This window comes from Alligator mississippiensis, chromosome 1 (genome assembly GCF_030867095.1).
Source record: "Alligator mississippiensis isolate rAllMis1 chromosome 1, rAllMis1, whole genome shotgun sequence".
NCBI lineage: Eukaryota > Metazoa > Chordata > Crocodylia > Alligatoridae > Alligator > Alligator mississippiensis.
The window spans coordinates 8,760,736-8,780,091 of record NC_081824.1 but is presented as its reverse complement, the minus strand read 5'-3'; the positions used below and the strand labels follow the sequence as shown (position 1 = coordinate 8,780,091).

At 46.9% G+C, this 19,356-nt stretch overlaps 1 protein-coding gene and 1 long non-coding RNA gene across 2 annotated transcripts; both read right to left on the bottom strand.

Moving 5' to 3' along the window:
• Positions 1–2,243: 2,243 nt before the first annotated feature.
• LOC132250838 (uncharacterized) lies at positions 2,244–4,635 on the bottom strand. The gene is made up of 2 exons (XR_009462494.1): positions 4,545–4,635; positions 2,244–2,620 (listed from the first exon to the last, which is right to left on the bottom strand). It is a non-coding gene; the product is annotated as an uncharacterized LOC132250838 (long non-coding RNA).
• Positions 4,636–15,918: 11,283 nt separating this feature from the next.
• On the bottom strand, positions 15,919–18,106 carry LOC132250837 (gallinacin-10-like). The gene is made up of 2 exons (XM_059728583.1): positions 17,966–18,106; positions 15,919–16,055 (listed from the first exon to the last, which is right to left on the bottom strand). Exons 1-2 carry the CDS (start codon positions 18,021–18,023, stop codon positions 15,919–15,921), a joined length of 195 nt encoding a protein of 64 aa, XP_059584566.1. The 5' UTR covers positions 18,024–18,106.
• Between the last annotated feature and the right edge of the window lie 1,250 nt (positions 18,107–19,356).

Below are 19,356 nucleotides of genomic sequence, written 5' to 3'. Positions count from 1 at the left end.
GGAGCTCATCCGGGCCTGCCGACTTAAAAGCAGCCAGTTCTTCCAAGTGACTCTGCACCACCTCAGGGTCTACGCATGGAAGTCTGGCGCCTTGCTGCTGCCTCTCTACAACCCCAGTGAGAGACTTGTCGTTTCCCTCACTTAGGAACACTGAGGCAAAGAACTCGTTGAGGAGTTCAGCCTTGTCCCCCCTGTCCGTCACCAGTTGTTTCTGCCCATTTAGCAGGGGTCCTATTCCTCCCTGGGCCTTCCTTTTACTCCCTATATATCTAAAAAAACAATTACTTGTCCTTTACTTGGGATGACATCCTCAGCTCCATGGTAGCTTTGGCCGTCTAACTGCCTCCCTACAAGCTCTAGCAGAGGAGGTATTCTCGTCTTTGGTGATCTCTCCCTGTTTCCACTTTTTATGTGCTCCTCTTTTGGCCCTTAGGCTGCCCTGGATTTCTCTGGTAAGCCAAGGAAGCCTCCTTGCCCCTTTCCCTCTTTTTCCTTGCATCAGGATTGTCTCCCTTTGTGCCTGAAGGATCATTTCCTTAAGGCACAGCCACCCTTCTTGGGCTCCCATCACTTCAAAACTTCTACTCTGCAGTGCGTCCTTGACTAATCACCTGAGTGCATTGAGATCAGCTTTCCTAAAGTCTAGCTTTTTCACCCTACTAGTTACCTTACCCACTCAACGTCTTATGAAGAATTCTATTATTAGGTGATCACTGTCTCCCAGATGGCTACCGATCTGTAGGTCCCCTACCATGTCATCCCCCGTTGCTAATACCAGATCCAGTAAGGCATTGGCCCTAGTGGGACCGTGTACCTCCTACGTCAGGTGGAGGTCCTGTACACAGGTTAGAAACCTGCGTGAGCAGTGGGACTTTGCAGTCTGTGTCTCCCAGCAGATGTCTGGGTAGTTTAGGTTCCCCATGACTACTGCCTCCTTAGCTTTTATGGTCTCCGAGAGGTGCCTCAGGAGCCCCGAGTCTAGTTCTTCCCCTTGGTGTGAGGGTCTGTAGCAGACCCCTACCACCAAATCCCTTTCTCCTTGCCCCCCATGTAACCTAACCCACAATCCTTCTACTTCCTCATCCTTCGATTCCGTCTTGATGAGGGTCAATGTATATCGCTCATAGACATGGAGCGCCACCCCTCCCCCTTTCTTCCCCACCCTGTCCCTTCTGTACAGCCAAATAACCCTCAATGTGTACCGCCCAGTCGTGGGACAAATCCCACCAGGTTTCTGGTAGGTATCATATTTACAACTGATTAGTTACTACACAATAATGATGTACTTGTAGATGCCTTACTGCGCAGTAACACTATGTGTATGCACTGACTTGGGACTAACTCTAGTCCCAAGTCAGTTCATATACAGCATTAATGCACTTTAATGCTTGCACATATAGACACCGGCCTATTCCTACTTACTGTGCAGTAATTTACTGCACAGTAAATTTAAGCTGGTGTTAATGAACATGTAGACATGCCCTGTGTCTTGCTTACAAGCTGATGTTCAAACAGCTCAGATTGCATTTGTTTGCATCTTCACCATCCTAGTGACTCAAGTTAAGCTTGTGGTTTTTCATAGCTCCTGTATGCTTTTTGGTAGTGCTGCTGCCTAGGCAGTTGTACCCCTGTCTATATTTGTGTGTTTGCTCATTTTTCCCTAGATGTAGCACCTGAGATTGTGTTTGCTGGTTGCCATGTTAACAGCATAAATGAAAAGCACTGGGTTTTGGTAGGATGCTAGTTCTATGTGATGGACTCATGGCTAGAGAGACAGGCTGCAAAAAAGTGCCAGCTTTCAGTTGGTTTTGCTGCAGACTAACTTCACAGTTGTAGGCGGTCGTTTGTTGCTGATGAGATGTTTCTAGAACTTTCATTGTAAATTTCTAGAATTGTAGATGTTGGGTTTTCTAAGCTGTGTCACCCAGCAGTTAAATAGATATATCTAGGTGGCCTCACAAATAACAAATAAGGTAATTTCTTGGTATTGGAAGGGCCTATCGTATTTTCTAACTCAGGGGTGGGAAAAATACAGCCTATGAGCTGGATCCAGCCTGCAAAGGGATTTTGTCCAGTCCACAGTGGGTCTGTGAAAGAGTTGTTGGAAAAAAAGTTCTTAGCAAGCTTTCGGGCGCAGATATTAAAAAAGAAAAACAGTTTACATCAATAACTTTTTCCTATCCAACCTCTGAAGCCAACCTATCACTGGCTTAAAAAACCCCAACAGTGCATGATTACAGCAATAAGGTTAAAATACCCTTTATTTTTTCATGACTACAATAATAATTTGAATATGTTTTATCCTTCACCTCTCAAACAGCTGCAAAAACATGAACTGATTAGTATTGGAAACATCCCGGCGAGGTAGGCTGGAATACTCATGCAAAGTGCTGGCATGGCCACTGTATTAATTAAAAGCAAGACAAGTGGGTCTTGGAGAGATGGAGATGACTTGGATTGGTTGTCCCACCCTCTGCCCCCCTCCCCATATGCTTGTAGGAAACTTTTGTTCTAATGATCTTGCAGGAAGGTCTAGAAAAAGGAATTCATTGAATAGGCTTCGGTCAGGCAGTGTGAACGGTTCTGGTGTTGTGAGGAAATCTCTTAGACGCTTGGAACCCTAGAAGGGTAGAAAAGGAAGTGAGTTATTTCACTGATGTAAGATCCTGAAGGATCTCATCTAGCCTCATCTTACAGGGCCCTTAACATACCCATCCCTTTACCCTTTTATCTACACGATTTGGACCAATTTCTTTTTTGAGGGAGGCCATCCTGTCAGGTCTGAGATCCGCAGCTGATGTAGCACCTTTGGGACTTTCTTGGCCCTTAATATGTTCTTCTAGCATGGGTCTACTGATGGAACTGTCCTGACTGGCATCAGCAGAAAATCTGAGCCTGTAACTGAAGATTTTGATTTTTAACCATAATAACGGAGATTTGGAGAGCTTCATCTTTAGAGCAGACCATCGTCTTTCCTGCATCAAACATCAATAGGAAACATTTTTATCTCTGCTTGCAATGGTTGTTGTTCCCTCCAGATATTGGCATGAGCACAGATTACATTTCTTCCCTTCTAGTACTAGTAAGAGAAAAGTGGATCTGCTTCCTTAGATGGCATGGAAGCAAGTGCCTCTTTCTGCTGGGTGCATGACTTGAGTTTGTTCAGATCATCAGATGAGTGACCTTAAAATATATCAAAGACCCAGGAAGACACTTGCCTTAAGTTTTGAAGCTACAGTACCCCACAACACTAGATTGGGTTTCGATAACCCCATGTTGGAGGTTGCATCAGACCATATTTACTTTCACTGTGAAAATGTGCTTGAAAGTCATGAAACTGAATAACGTGATGAAAGAAGGAGGCTAGAAAAGCTCCCAAAAGACCAAATCATCAGCTGGTATAAATCAGTTAAGTCTCTGGACTCTAAGTGGGCTACATCTGTTTACATCCCCACCTACGATTCTGCATCTTGCCCTGATGATCTCTGTAAAGGGATGGTACTACTGTGGGGAAGTATGTGCAGAGGGGCAAAGGTATGACTTATCTTTATCACATCAAAGCTTATAGCAAATACTTTGGCCTACACCGCACGTGTAGATGGTGAGACTTTACTGCAGAGCGAATTAGGCAACTCTGCAGTAAACGTCTTGTGTAAACGTATATGCCCTCTCAGTCACAAATTCAGGCATGATGGGCATCTATACATGTGCTCCGGGGTCGGGGGGGGGTGGTGGTGCTTTAATTAGAATGGCTCTGAGAGCTGCTCTAATTAAAGCACCTGCAGCGTCACATGTATTCAGCATCCTACACTTCAAAATGGTGACAGGGGAACTTCAACTCGATGAGCTTTAGTTAAAGCACCTCCCCCCCAACCATTTTGAAGAACGAGGATGGCGAGTGGATGTGGCATGGAGGCTGCTGGAGCATGTTAATTAACCCGCTCCAGGAGACTCAGTTATTTGAGTCTGCTCCAATGCATGCTAATTAGCACGCATCAGAGCAGACATCCATGACAAGCACATCCAGACCTATTTACTATTCCTACTGAAACACACACTTTTTCCTCGATAGAGTTGATTGGGAAAAGATCAAGGGAAAATGCAAAATTGTAAATGATCCTGTCCCTCCCCCGCCTTTTTGTTCTTTTAAATATATATTGTTTTTAATCGTGGAAATCTGTTTTTCCACCAGCTATGTGTAGAAATGCACATCATCATCATCATCATCATCATAGCCATAGATGGTGTTAATCAGTTCATTTCCCATTACAATTCAAATGATCAATGAAAAGTTTCAGCAAATTATTCCATACGGGGAAATGTCATCCTTCCCTGTTCCTTAAACTCATGCAGACCGATGCCAGCCGCACAAGGACGTCTAGCTCCTAAATACCAGTGCACTCTACATTCCCATTTAACCTTCCTCTCGGCTCACCCAGCTGCTCACGTTCACCCTCCCTGTTTCAATAGCTTCTTTGATGTTGTGTCCCTTTCCCTCCCCTTCTCCCGCCGTGTGGTTTTCCACAGCTTGGGTAGCACTTTACTTTGAACAGCAGACCAAGGCTCCATCGTGGCAAGTGCCTGTAGCTTCAAATGTTGGAGGGCAGTTCCTGAGGCGGCAGAAATTCCCTTGACTTCTGCATGCCACGGTGTCAGCTGGGGCGACGTCCACAAAGCCTGTGTGAAGAAGACACAGTTCGAATCTGGGTTGTTAGTCACAAATGTAGGAGAAAAACGGTCCTGGGCAAAGCCAACCCTTGCATCTAATTCATTTTTTTCACTGAAGAATCATACAGCAGTGTTGAAATCTGATACTCCAGTTTAGCAGAGACAGAGCCAGGCCCGCCTAACTTGCCAACCTGTTCACCGTAGCTATGGACATAGGTTTGTCACCTTGGCTTATTTAACATCCTCAGTGAAGCATCCTCTCTGTCTACCTCCAGGGTTAGCTGTGCTAATGATTTTGTGGATGGTCTTGATTAGGAAGAGCGGCTCGTGCAACTAAGGCAGCACGAAGCCTTGTGATAGGATCTGTCGAGCCTGAGGGTCTGTCTGTACTGCTGCACATGCCCGAGAAGAAATGCATGCACTTCCTTCTCTGTTGAAAAGGAGGTTTGGTATCTTTGGTGTCTACACACATGCTCCAGGGCAGAGGGGGAAGGGGTACTTTAATTAGAGCAGCTCTCAGAGCTGCTCTAATTAAAGCATCATGTGTATTCAGTGTCCCATGTTTCAAAATGGCAGTGGGGGTGCTTTAACTAAAGTTCATCAAACAAGCTTTAGTTAAAGCACCCCTGCCGCCAGTTTGAAATGTGCTGAATACACATGATGAGGAGGCTGCTGGAGCACGCTAATAAGCACTTTCCAGCAGACTTGCAGCAGACTAGATTAATCGAATCTGTTCCGATGCATACCAATTAGCATGTCAGAGCAGAGGTCTGTCATGTGTATAGGTGCCCTAAGCCACTAGCTTTCCCCATTGACGACCGTCACAGTTAAACATTGTTCCTTAAAAGTACCAGCTTCCAAAACGGATAGCTGGCAAAAGTGCCGGTCACTACAACGTGACTCTTGTTTCAGTGGACTGGCATTATCTGACCAAAAAAATATTTGGTCAAAAAATTTGTGCCTGTCTCTAATAAGTATCGTCTTGCTTCGAAGACTTCAAATAGCAGTGAATCCAGTACATACCCTCTTAACCTGTCCCAGTGGTTAAGTACCCTCTACCTTAAAAATATGGTCATAGATTGAATTTGTCAAATTTCACCTTCCAGCCAATGGATCTTATTATCCTTTTCTTTGCTAAATTAAAGAGGCCTTTGCTGGTGGATATCATTTTCTCAGGTAGGTACTTGAGTATCTATACACCACTTGCAAAAAACACAGCTCTCAAATGCCAAATGTAAGAAAAGTCTCACTTTTGAAGTGTGGCAATGGAACTGGATACAGATGGCATCTTAATGCCATCCAAATGTATTGACTGTACCAGGGGCTGGCAGCATTTTTGGGCAGAGTGCCAAAAAACACCCATAACCATGATTTGTAAGATGTTGGCATGCCAGGAGCAGATGGCGGGGCAGCTACAAGGGGCCTGATCCTTGTTGTGGCATTGCCAGTCCTGCTGTCTACCCTAAGGCATGAGTGCCAAGCCAAATGCCTTCACGTGCTATGCTCTGGCACCCATGCCAGGGGTTGCCTACCCTTGAAATATGCCATCCTCAGTATTGCATTTACCCTCTCTGTGCCTTGAGGGACAAGATCATAGGATCATAGGGCCAGAAGGGACCTTACAAAGTCATTTAGTCTTGTTCTTATCAAGGCAGAAACATCCCTGACTAAACCATCCCAGCCAAGTGTCTGTCTAACCTGCTCTGGAAAATTTCCATGGATGGAGAGCCCACAGCTTCTCTAGGTAGGCTGGTCCCGTGCTTGACCACCCTCATAGTCTTAGAGTCACAGAATCACAAATCATAGATTGAGCCTGTTATTAAGTCATATAGCTTCGTCTTCCTTGTACATAAATGCACCCCATCCCTCCCCACCCCAACCCATTCTTCCTTCTTAGCATCATCTATTTAACATCTCACCTGAGGAAGCCTGGAAGAGGAAGAAGAGAACAGCAAGAAGCAGGTAAAGGAACCTCATGACTGTCGGTCACCTGGGATCTTTGTGTCACCTGAGAGTAGCTCTTTGATCAATCGAGACTGAAGTTTCGGTGACAAAGGAGCTAAGCCCACCTCCCTGTATTTATGGGACTCTGGGGATTGTGACACGCTGGGACACTGTCAATAAGTAACTGTTCCTCTCTTCTGGAGAGCAGGTCAGTTCCCCAGGTGTGACGGGTTTCAGTGAAGTGTGCAACCAAATTACTGCAGTCTTACCGAGTGAAATTCAGTTAACCATGTCGACGCATTGTGTAACTTGAACAGCGGCCAAGTTGCACTGCATGCTTCATGCACCCCCAGCTTCTGGAGGTCCATTTCCACGGAGGGTGAAGAGGGAGGCATGGTCAGAGCAGGGGGCTTGGGAGTTAGAAACTGCATGCCTCTCATCCCACACTGTCCCTGCAGTCATTTCACTTTGTCTCGGCCTTCCCGCATCCCTAACTGGGAATAGAAAGATGTGCTGGCAGAGCTGGGGAGAAGCACTTGATTGAGTTACAAGTGCAAATTCACCGCACTGGTGACGTTTAATCATGCTGCAGGAGGAACTCCCCCTTGTGCAGTTTAGGAACCCCCTTAAGTCCCATGGTGTGAGCTTTACTTATGCTGAATTGGCCCCTAGGCCTTGTGCTACTTCCCTGCATAATAGCATAATGTCTCCCTTTGTGCGTATTCATGCATAGTGATCTTGGGTGAAATCCAAAATTTCCTCTCATGTCTGTGGGACCAGGATTTCACCTCTGATACCAGGATTCAGCTAGTGCACAGGCTGGATCTCTGTTATTGCAGCAAATGGAAGACAGTTTTATTTCCAGACTGACTGGAGAGAGCGGCACGTGGTAGGTTAGCAGTTCCCATTGCTCGTGGGCACATCTGAGTTGCTGTTGCTGGCAAGCCTAGAGACTATGCTTTGCAGCAGGTAAGGGGCCGGCTTGTGAGAGAATCAACAACTCCGAGGGTTGGAAGGGACAAAAGGACTCAGACAGTCCAGCCCCCTGCATGGATGGGCAGTGTTTTATTTCTAAACCATTTCAGACAGAAGCCGCCTGTCCAGCTTCTCCGTGAAAATCTCCGGTGAAGGAGACTCCACAACTTCGCTGCACAGGTTGTTCTTGTCTTCTATGACTCTTACAATTAGGAAGTTTTGCTTGAGATTTAATCAATGCTGCTGGTTAAATCCATTGCTATGGCAAGAGAGACCAGCGGCTTTTCTCTATGGCAGCCTTTCAAATGGCAGAAAACTGCTCTTATGTTCCCCTTAATCTCCTTTCTTCAGACTAACCAACTTTCTTCATACAGCTTGTATTCCAGACCCTTTGTCATCCTGGTTGCCTGCCCTGGGACTACCCCAGTTTCTCTATTTCCTTCTTAAAATGTAGCGCCTAGAACCGGACACAGTTTTCCAGCTGAGGCCTAAACAGCACTGTGTAGTGTGATACTATCACCTCCTGTGGGCGCGTCTACATGTGTGCATTTATTGTGCAGAAACCAAAATTACTGTGGAGTATGGGGACGCGTCTGCATGTGCAGGGCCGTACTATCCAGTAAATTTGTAACTTATACCGATTTGAGCATAAATCTGATACCTACATCATGCAGGTAGATTCATAGATTCATAGATGTTAGGGTCGGAAGGGACCTCAACAGATCATCGAGTCCGACCCCCTGCACAGGCAGGAAAGAGTGCTGGGTCTAGATGACCCCAGCTAGATGCTCGTCTAACCTCCTCTTGAAGACCCCCCAGGGTAGGGGAGAGCACCACCTCCCTTGGGAGCCCGTTCCAGACCTTGGCCACTCGAACTGTGAAGAAGTTCCTCCTAATGTCCAGTCTAAATCTGCTCCCTGCTAGCTTGTGGCCATTATTTCTTGTAACCCCCGGGGGTGCCTTAGTGAATAAATACTCACCAATTCCCTTCTGTGCGCCCATGATGAACTTATAGGCAGCCACAAGGTCGCCTCTCAACCTTCTCTTGCGGAGGCTGAAAAGGTCCAGGTTCTCTAGTTTCTCCACGTAGGGCTTGGCCTGCAGGCCCTTAACCATACGAGTGGCCCTTCTTTGGACCCTCTAAAGGTTATCCGCATCCCTCTTGAAGTGCGACGCCCAGAATTGCACGCAGTACTCCAACTGCGGTCTGACCAGCGCCCGATAGAGGGAAAGTATCACCTCCTTGGACCTATTCGTCATGCATCTGCTGATGCACGATAAGGTGCCATTAGCTTTTCTGATGGCTTCGTCACACTGCCGACTCATGTTCATCTTGGAGTCCACTAGGACTCCAAGATACCTTTCCACTTCCGTGCCACCCAGCAGGTCATTCCTAGGCTGTAGGTGTGCTGGACATTTTTCCTCCCTAGGTGCAGCACTTTGCATTTCTCCTTGTTGAACTGCATTCTGTTGTTTTCTGCCCACTTGTCCAACCTGTCCAGATCTGCTTGTAGCTGTTCCCTGCCCTCCGGCGTGTCCATTTCTCCCCACAGTTTTGTGTCATCCGCAAACTTGGACACAGTACACTTCACTCCCTCGTCCAAGTCGCTGATGAAGACATTGAAGAGTATCGGTCCAAGGACCGAGCCCTGCGGGACCCCACTGCCCACAACCTTCCAGGTCGAGACCGACCCATCCACCACGACTCTCTGGGTGCAACCCTCCAGCCAATTCACCACCCACCGGACTGTGTAGTCATCCAAGTCACAGCCTCTTAACCTGTTCACCAGTATGGGGTGGGATACCGTATCAAAGGCCTTCCTGAAGTCTAAATATACGACATCCACCCCTCCTCCTGTGTCCAGGCGTTTCGTAACCTGGCCATAAAAAGAGACTAAATTAGTCAGGCAGGATCTGCCTGCTACGAACCCGTGCTGGTTTCCCCTAAGCATAATTTGTCCTGCCGGGCTCTCGCAAATGTGAGCCTTGATAATTTTTTCTAAGACTTTGCCAAGGCTGGAGGTGAGACTGACTGGCCTATAGTTGCCCGGGTCCTCCTTCCTCCCCTTCTTGAAAATGGGGATCACATTGGCCCTTTTCCAGTCCTCTAGGTCTTGGCCCGTGCACCACAAGCGTTCAAATATTCCCACCAGTGGCTGTGCAATGACATCGGCCAGTGCCTTCACTACCCTCGGATGGAGCTCATCCGGGCCTGCCGACTTAAAGGCATCCAGTTCTTCCACGTGAATCTGCACCATCTCAGGGTTATAGATTCATAGATTCATAGATGTTAGGGTCGGAAGGGACCTCAATAGATCATCGAGTCCGACCCCCTGCATAAGCAGGAAAGAGTGCTGGGTCTAGATGACCCCAGCTAGATACTCGTCTAACCTCCTCTTGAAGACCCCCAGGGTAGGGGAGAGCACCACCTCCCTTGGGAGCCCGTTCCAGACCTTGGCCACTCGAACTGTGAAGAAGTTCTTCCTAATGTCCAATCTAAATCTGCTCTCTGCTAGCTTGTGGCCATTGTTTCTTGTGACCCCCGGGGCGCCTTGGTGAATAAATACTCACCAATTCCCTTCTGTGCCCCCGTGATGAACTTATAGGCAGCCACAAGGTCGCCTCTCAACCTTCTCTTGAGGAGGCTGAAAAGGTCCAGGTGCCCCAGTGTCTCCTCGTAGGGCTTGGTCTGCAGGCCCTTGACCTTATGAGTGGCCCTTCTCTGGACCCTCTCCAGGTTATCCGCATCATTCTTGAAGTGTGGCAACCAGAATTGCACACAATACTCCAACTGCGGTCTGACCAGCACCAGATAGAGGGGAAGTATCACCTCTTTGGATCTGTTCATCATGCATCCGCTGATGCACGATAAAGTGCCATTGGCTTTTCTGATGGCTTCGTCACACTACCGACTCACGTTCATCTTGGAGTCCATTAGGACTCCAAGATCCCTTTCTACCTCTGTGCCACCCAGCAGGTCATTTCCTAGGCTGTAGGTGTGCTGGACATTTTTCCTCCCTAGGTGCAGCACTTTGCATTTTTCCCTGTTGAACTGCATCCTGTTGTTTTCTGCCCACTTGTCCAACCTGTCCAGGTCTGCTTGCAGCTGTTCCCTGCTCTCCGGCGCGTCCACTTCTCCCCATAGCTTTGTGTCATCTGCAAACTTGGACAGAGTACATTTGACTCCCTCGTCCAAGTCGCTGATGAAGACATTAAAGAGTATCGGTCCAAGGACCGAGCCCTGCGGGACCCCACTGCCCACACCCTTCCAGGTCGAGACCTACCCATCTACCACGACTGTCTGGGTGCGACCCTCCAGCCAATTCGCCACCCACCGGACTGTGTAATCTTCCAAGTCACAGCCTCTTAACTTGTTCATCAGTATGGGGTGGGATACCGTATCGAAGGCCTTCCTGAAGTCTAAGTATACGACATCCATCCCTCCTCCTGTGTCCAGGCGTTTCATAACCTGGTCATAAAAAGACATTAGATTGGTCAGGCACGATCTGCCTGCCACAAACCCGTGCTGGTTTCCCCTCAGCATAATTTGTCCTGTCGGGCTCTCACAAATGTGAGCCTTGATAATTTTTTCAAAGACTTTGCCAAGGATGGAGGTGAGACTGACTGGCCTATAGTTGCCCGGGTCCTCCTTCCTCCCCTTCTTGAAAATGGGGACCACTTTGGCCCTTTTCCTGTCCTCCAGGACCTGGCCCGTGCGCCACAAGTGTTCAAATATTCCCTCCAGTGGCTGTGCAATGACATCGGCCAGTGCCTTCAGCACCCTCGGATGGAGCTCATCCGGGCCTGCCGACTTAAAAGCAGCCAGTTCTTCCAAGTGACTCTGCACCACCTCAGGGTCTACGCATGGAAGTCTGGCGCCTTGCTGCTGCCTCTCTACAACCCCAGTGAGAGACTTGTCGTTTCCCTCACTTAGGAACACTGAGGCAAAGAACTCGTTGAGGAGTTCAGCCTTGTCCCCCCTGTCCGTCACCAGTTGTTTCTGCCCGTTTAGCAGGGGTCCTATTCATCCCTGGGCCTTCCTTTTACTCCCTATATATCTAAAAAAACAATTACTTGTCCTTTACTTGGGATGACATCCTCAGCTCCATGGTAGCTTTGGCCGTCTAACTGCCTCCCTACAAGCTCGAGCAGAGGAGGTATTCTCGTCTTTGGTGATCTCTCCCCGTTTCCACTTTTTATGTGCTCCTCTTTTGGCCCTTAGGCTGCCCTGGATTTCTCTGGTAAGCCAAGGAAGCCTCCTTGCCCCTTTCCCTCTTTTTCCTTGCATCAGGATTGTCTCCCTTTGTGCCTGAAGGATCATTTCCTTAAGGCACAGCCACCCTTCTTGGGCTCCCATCACTTCAAAACTTCTACTCTGCAGTGCGTCCTTGACTAATCACCTGAGTGCATTGAGATCAGCTTTCCTAAAGTCTAGCTCTTTCACCCTACTAGTTACCTTACCCACTCAACGTCTTATGAAGAATTCTATTATTAGGTGATCACTGTCTCCCAGATGGCTACCGATCTGTAGGTCCCCTACCATGTCATCCCCCGTTGCTAATACCAGATCCAGTAAGGCATTGGCCCTAGTGGGACCGTGTACCTCCTACGTCAGGTGGAGGTCCTGTACACAGGTTAGAAACCTGCGTGAGCAGTGGGACTTTGCAGTCTGTGTCTCCCAGCAGATGTCTGGGTAGTTTAGGTTCCCCATGACTACTGCCTCCTTAGCTTTTATGGTCTCCGAGAGGTGCCTCAGGAGCCCCGAGTCTAGTTCTTCCCCTTGGTGTGAGGGTCTGTAGCAGACCCCTACCACCAAATCCCTTTCTCCTTGCCCCCCATGTAACCTAACCCACAATCCTTCTACTTCCTCATCCTTCGATTCCGTCTTGATGAGGGTCAATGTATATCGCTCATAGACATGGAGCGCCACCCCTCCCCCTTTCTTCCCCACCCTGTCCCTTCTGTACAGCCAAATAACCCTCAATGTGTACCGCCCAGTCGTGGGACAAATCCCACCAGGTTTCTGGTAGGTATCATATTTACAACTGATTAGTTACTACACAATAATGATGTACTTGTAGATGCCTTACTGCGCAGTAACACTATGTGTATGCACTGACTTGGGACTAACTCTAGTCCCAAGTCAGTTCATATACAGCATTAATGCACTTTAATGCTTGCACATATAGACACCGGCCTATTCCTACTTACTGTGCAGTAATTTACTGCACAGTAAATTTAAGCTGGTGTTAATGAACATGTAGACATGCCCTGTGTCTTGCTTACAAGCTGATGTTCAAACAGCTCAGATTGCATTTGTTTGCATCTTCACCATCCTAGTGACTCAAGTTAAGCTTGTGGTTTTTCATAGCTCCTGTATGCTTTTTGGTAGTGCTGCTGCCTAGGCAGTTGTACCCCTGTCTATATTTGTGTGTTTGCTCATTTTTCCCTAGATGTAGCACCTGAGATTGTGTTTGCTGGTTGCCATGTTAACAGCATAAATGAAAAGCACTGGGTTTTGGTAGGATGCTAGTTCTATGTGATGGACTCATGGCTAGAGAGAGAGGCTGCAAAAAAGTGCCAGCTTTCAGTTGGTTTTGCTGCAGACTAACTTCACAGTTGTAGGCGGTCGTTTGTTGCTGATGAGATGTTTCTAGAACTTTCATTGTAAATTTCTAGAATTGTAGATGTTGGGTTTTCTAAGCTGTGTCACCCAGCAGTTAAATAGATATATCTAGGTGGCCTCACAAATAACAAATAAGGTAATTTCTTGGTATTGGAAGGGCCTATCGTATTTTCTAACTCAGGGGTGGGAAAAATACAGCCTATGAGCTGGATCCAGCCTGCAAAGGGATTTTGTCCAGTCCACAGTGGGTCTGTGAAAGAGTTGTTGGAAAAAAAGTTCTTAGCAAGCTTTCGGGCGCAGATATTAAAAAAGAAAAACAGTTTACATCAATAACTTTTTCCTATCCAACCTCTGAAGCCAACCTATCACTGGCTTAAAAAACCCCAACAGTGCATGATTACAGCAATAAGGTTAAAATACCCTTTATTTTTTCATGACTACAATAATAATTTGAATATGTTTTATCCTTCACCTCTCAAACAGCTGCAAAAACATGAACTGATTAGTATTGGAAACATCCCGGCGAGGTAGGCTGGAATACTCATGCAAAGTGCTGGCATGGCCGCTGTATTAATTAAAAGCAAGACAAGTGGGTCTTGGAGAGATGGAGATGACTTGGATTGGTTGTCCCACCCTCTGCCCCCCTCCCCATATGCTTGTAGGAAACTTTTGTTCTAATGATCTTGCAGGAAGGTCTAGAAAAAGGAATTCATTGAATAGGCTTCGGTCAGGCAGTGTGAACGGTTCTGGTGTTGTGAGGAAATCTCTTAGACGCTTGGAACCCTAGAAGGGTAGAAAAGGAAGTGAGTTATTTCACTGATGTAAGATCCTGAAGGATCTCATCTAGCCTCATCTTACAGGGCCCTTAACATACCCATCCCTTTACCCTTTTATCTACACGATTTGGACCAATTTCTTTTTTGAGGGAGGCCATCCTGTCAGCTCTGAGATCCGCTGCTCATGTAGCACCTTTGGGACTTTCTTGGCCCTTAATATGTTCTTCTAGCATGGGTCTACTGATGGAACTGTCCTGACTGGCATCAGCAGAAAATCTGAGCCTGTAACTGAAGATTTTGATTTTTAACCATAATAACGGAGATTTGGAGAGCTTCATCTTTAGAGCAGACCATCGTCTTTCCTGCATCAAACATCAATAGGAAACATTTTTATCTCTGCTTGCAATGGTTGTTGTTCCCTCCAGATATTGGCATGAGCACAGCTTACATTTCTTCCCTTCTAGTACTAGTAAGAGAAAAGTGGATCTGCTTCCTTAGATGGCATGGAAGCAAGTGCCTTTTTCTGCTGGGTGCATGACTTGAGTTTGTTCAGATCATCAGATGAGTGACCTTAAAATATATCAAAGACCCAGGAAGACACTTGCCTTAAGTTTTGAAGCTACAGTACCCCACAACACTAGATTGGGTTTCGATAACCCCATGTTGGAGGTTGCATCAGACCATATTTACTTTCACTGTGAAAATGTGCTTGAAAGTCATGAAACTGAATAACGTGATGAAAGAAGGAGGCTAGAAAAGCTCCCAAAAGACCAAATCATCAGCTGGTATAAATCAGTTAAGTCTCTGGACTCTAAGTGGGCTACATCTGTTTACATCCCCACCTACGATTCTGCATCTTGCCCTGATGATCTCTGTAAAGGGATGGTACTACTGTGGGGAAGTATGTGCAGAGGGGCAAAGGTATGACTTATCTTTATCACATCAAAGCTTATAGCAAATACTTTGGCCTACACCGCACGTGTAGATGGTGAGACTTTACTGCAGAGCGAATTAGGCAACTCTGCAGTAAACGTCTTGTGTAAACGTATATGCCCTCTCAGTCACAAATTCAGGCATGATGGGCATCTATACATGTGCTCCGGGGTCGGGGGGGGGGGTGGTGGTGCTTTAATTAGAATGGCTCTGAGAGCTGCTCTAATTAAAGCACCTGCAGCGTCACATGTATTCAGCATCCTACACTTCAAAATGGTGACAGGGGAACTTCAACTCGATGAGCTTTAGTTAAAGCACCTCCCCCCCAACCATTTTGAAGAACGAGGATGGCGAGTGGATGTGGCATGGAGGCTGCTGGAGCATGTTAATTAACCCGCTCCAGGAGACTCAGTTATTTGAGTCTGCTCCAATGCATGCTAATTAGCACGCATCAGAGCAGACATCCATGACAAGCACATCCAGACCTATTTACTATTCCTACTGAAACACACACTTTTTCCTCGATAGAGTTGATTGGGAAAAGATCAAGGGAAAATGCAAAATTGTAAATGATCCTGTCCCTCCCCCGCCTTTTTGTTCTTTTAAATATATATTGTTTTTAATCGTGGAAATCTGTTTTTCCACCAGCTATGTGTAGAAATGCACATCATCATCATCATCATCATCATAGCCATAGATGGTGTTAATCAGTTCATTTCCCATTACAATTCAAATGATCAATGAAAAGTTTCAGCAAATTATTCCATACGGGGAAATGTCATCCTTCCCTGTTCCTTAAACTCATGCAGACCGATGCCAGCCGCACAAGGACGTCTAGCTCCTAAATACCAGTGCACTCTACATTCCCATTTAACCTTCCTCTCGGCTCACCCAGCTGCTCACGTTCACCCTCCCTGTTTCAATAGCTTCTTTGATGTTGTCTCCCTTTCCCTCCCCTTCTCCCGCCGTGTGGTTTTCCACAGCTTGGGTAGCACTTTACTTTGAACAGCAGACCAAGGCTCCATCGTGGCAAGTGCCTGTAGCTTCAAATGTTGGAGGGCAGTTCCTGAGGCGGCAGAAATTCCCTTGACTTCTGCATGCCACGGTGTCAGCTGGGGCGACGTCCACAAAGCCTGTGTGAAGAAGACACAGTTCGAATCTGGGTTGTTAGTCACAAATGTAGGAGAAAAACGGTCCTGGGCAAAGCCAACCCTTGCATCTAATTCATTTTTTTCACTGAAGAATCATACAGCAGTGTTGAAATCTGATACTCCAGTTTAGCAGAGATAGAGCCAGGCCCGCCTAACTTGTCAACCTGTTCACCGTAGCTATGGACATAGGTTTGTCACCTTGGCTTATTTAACATCCTCAGTGAAGCATCCTCTCTGTCTACCTCCAGGGTTAGCTGTGCTAATGATTTTGTGGATGGTCTTGATTAGGAAGAGCGGCTCGTGCAACTAAGGCAGCACGAAGCCTTGTGATAGGATCTGTCGAGCCTGAGGGTCTGTCTGTACTGCTGCACATGCCCGAGAAGAAATGCATGCACTTCCTTCTCTGTTGAAAAGGAGGTTTGGTATCTTTGGTGTCTACACACATGCTCCAGGGCAGAGGGGGAAGGGGTACTTTAATTAGAGCAGCTCTCAGAGCTGCTCTAATTAAAGCATCATGTGTATTCAGTGTCCCATGTTTCAAAATGGCAGTGGGGGTGCTTTAACTAAAGTTCATCAAACAAGCTTTAGTTAAAGCACCCCTGCCGCCAGTTTGAAATGTGCTGAATACACATGATGAGGAGGCTGCTGGAGCACGCTAATAAGCACTTTCCAGCAGACTTGCAGCAGACTAGATTAATCGAATCTGTTCCGATGCATACCAATTAGCATGTCAGAGCAGAGGTCTGTCATGTGTATAGGTGCCCTAAGCCACTAGCTTTCCCCATTGACGACCGTCACAGTTAAACATTGTTCCTTAAAAGTACCAGCTTCCAAAACGGATAGCTGGCAAAAGTGCCGGTCACTACAACGTGACTCTTGTTTCAGTGGACTGGCATTATCTGACCAAAAAAATATTTGGTCAAAAAATTTGTGCCTGTCTCTAATAAGTGTCGTCTTGCTTCAAAGACTTCAAATAGCAGTGAATCCAGTACATACCCTCTTAACCTGTCCCAGTGGTTAAGTACCCTCTACCTTAAAAATATGGTCATAGATTGAATTTGTCAAATTTCACCTTCCAGCCAATGGATCTTATTATCCTTTTCTTTGCTAAATTAAAGAGGCCTTTGCTGGTGGATATCATTTTCTCAGGTAGGTACTTGAGTATCTATACACCACTTGCAAAAAACACAGCTCTCAAATGCCAAATGTAAGAAAAGTCTCACTTTTGAAGTGTGGCAATGGTACTGGATACAGATGGCATCTTAATGCCATCCAAATGTACTGACTGTACCAGGGGCTGGCAGCATTTTTGGGCAGAGTGCCAAAAAACACCCATAACCATGATTTGTAAGATGTTGGCATGCCAGGAGCAGATGGCGGGGCAGCTACAAGGGGCCTGATCCTTGTTGTGGCATTGCCAGTCCTGCTGTCTACCCTAAGGCATGAGTGCCAAGCCAAATGCCTTCACGTGCTATGCTCTGGCACCCATGCCGGGGGTTGCCTACCCTTGAAATATGCCATCCTCAGTATTGCATTTACCCTCTCTGTGCCTTGAGGGACAAGATCATAGGATCATAGGGCCAGAAGGGACCTTACAAAGTCATTTAGTCTTGTTCTGATCAAGGCAGAAACATCCCTGACTAAACCATCCCAGCCAAGTGTCTGTCTAACCTGCTCTGGAAAATTTCCATGGATGGAGAGCCCACAGCTTCTCTAGGTAGGCTGGTCCCGTGCTTGACCACCCTCATAGTCTTAGAGTCACAGAATCACAAATCATAGATTGAGCCTGTTATTAAGTCATATAGCTTCGTCTTCCTTGTACATAAATGCACCCCATCCCTCCCCACCCCAACCCATTCTTCCTTCTTAGCATCATCTATTTAACATCTCACCTGAGGAAGCCTGGAAGAGGAAGAAGAGAACAGCAAGAAGCAGGTAAAGGAACCTCATGACTGTCGGTCACCTGGGATCTTTGTGTCACCTGAGAGTAGCTCTTTGATCAATCGAGACTGAAGTTTCGGTGACAAAGGAGCTAAGCCCACCTCCCTGTATTTATGGGACTCTGGGGATTGTGACACGCTGGGACACTGTCAATAAGTAACTGTTCCTCTCTTCTGGAGAGCAGGTCAGTTCCCCAGGTGTGACGGGTTTCAGTGAAGTGTGCAACCAAATTACTGCAGTCTTACCGAGTGAAATTCAGTTAACCATGTCGACGCATTGTGTAACTTGAACAGCGGCCAAGTTGCACTGCATGCTTCATGCACCCCCAGCTTCTGGAGGTCCATTTCCACGGAGGGTGAAGAGGGAGGCATGGTCAGAGCAGGGGGCTTGGGAGTTAGAAACTGCATGCCTCTCATCCCACACTGTCCCTGCAGTCATTTCACTTTGTCTCGGCCTTCCCGCATCCCTAACTGGGAATAGAAAGATGTGCTGGCAGAGCTGGGGAGAAGCACTTGATTGAGTTACAAGTGCAAATTCACCGCACTGGTGACGTTTAATCATGCTGCAGGAGGAACTCCCCCTTGTGCAGTTTAGGAACCCCCTTAAGTCCCATGGTGTGAGCTTTACTTAAGCTGAATTGGCCCCTAGGCCTTGTGCTACTTCCCTGCATAATAGCATAATGTCTCCCTTTGTGCGTATTCATGCATAGTGATCTTGGGTGAAATCCAAAATTTCCTCTCATGTCTGTGGGACCAGGATTTCACCTCGGATACCAGGATTCAGCTAGTGCACAGGCTGGATCTCTGTTATTGCAGCAAATGGAAGACAGTTTTATTTCCAGACTGACAGGAGAGAGCGGCACGTGGTAGGTTAGCAGTTCCCATTGCTCGTGGGCACATCTGAGTTGCTGTTGCTGGCAAGCCTAGAGACTATGCTTTGCAGCAGGTAAGGGGCCGGCTTGTGAGAGAATCAACAACTCCGAGGGTTGGAAGGGACAAAAGGACTCAGACAGTCCAGCCCCCTGCATGGATGGGCAGTGTTTTATTTCTAAACCATTTCAGACAGAAGCCGCCTGTCCAGCCTCTCCTTGAAAATCTCCAGTGGAGGAGACTCCACATCTTCGCTGCACAGGTTGTTCTTGTCTTCTATGACTCTTACAGTTAGGAAGTTTTGCTTGAGATTTAATCAATGCTGCTGGTTAAATCCATTGCTATGGCAAGAGAGACCAGTGGCTTTTCTCTATGGCAGCCTTTCAAATGGCAGAAAACTGCTCTTATGTTCCCCTTAATCTCCTTTCTTCAGACTAACCAACTTTCTTCATACAGCTTGTATTCCAGACCCT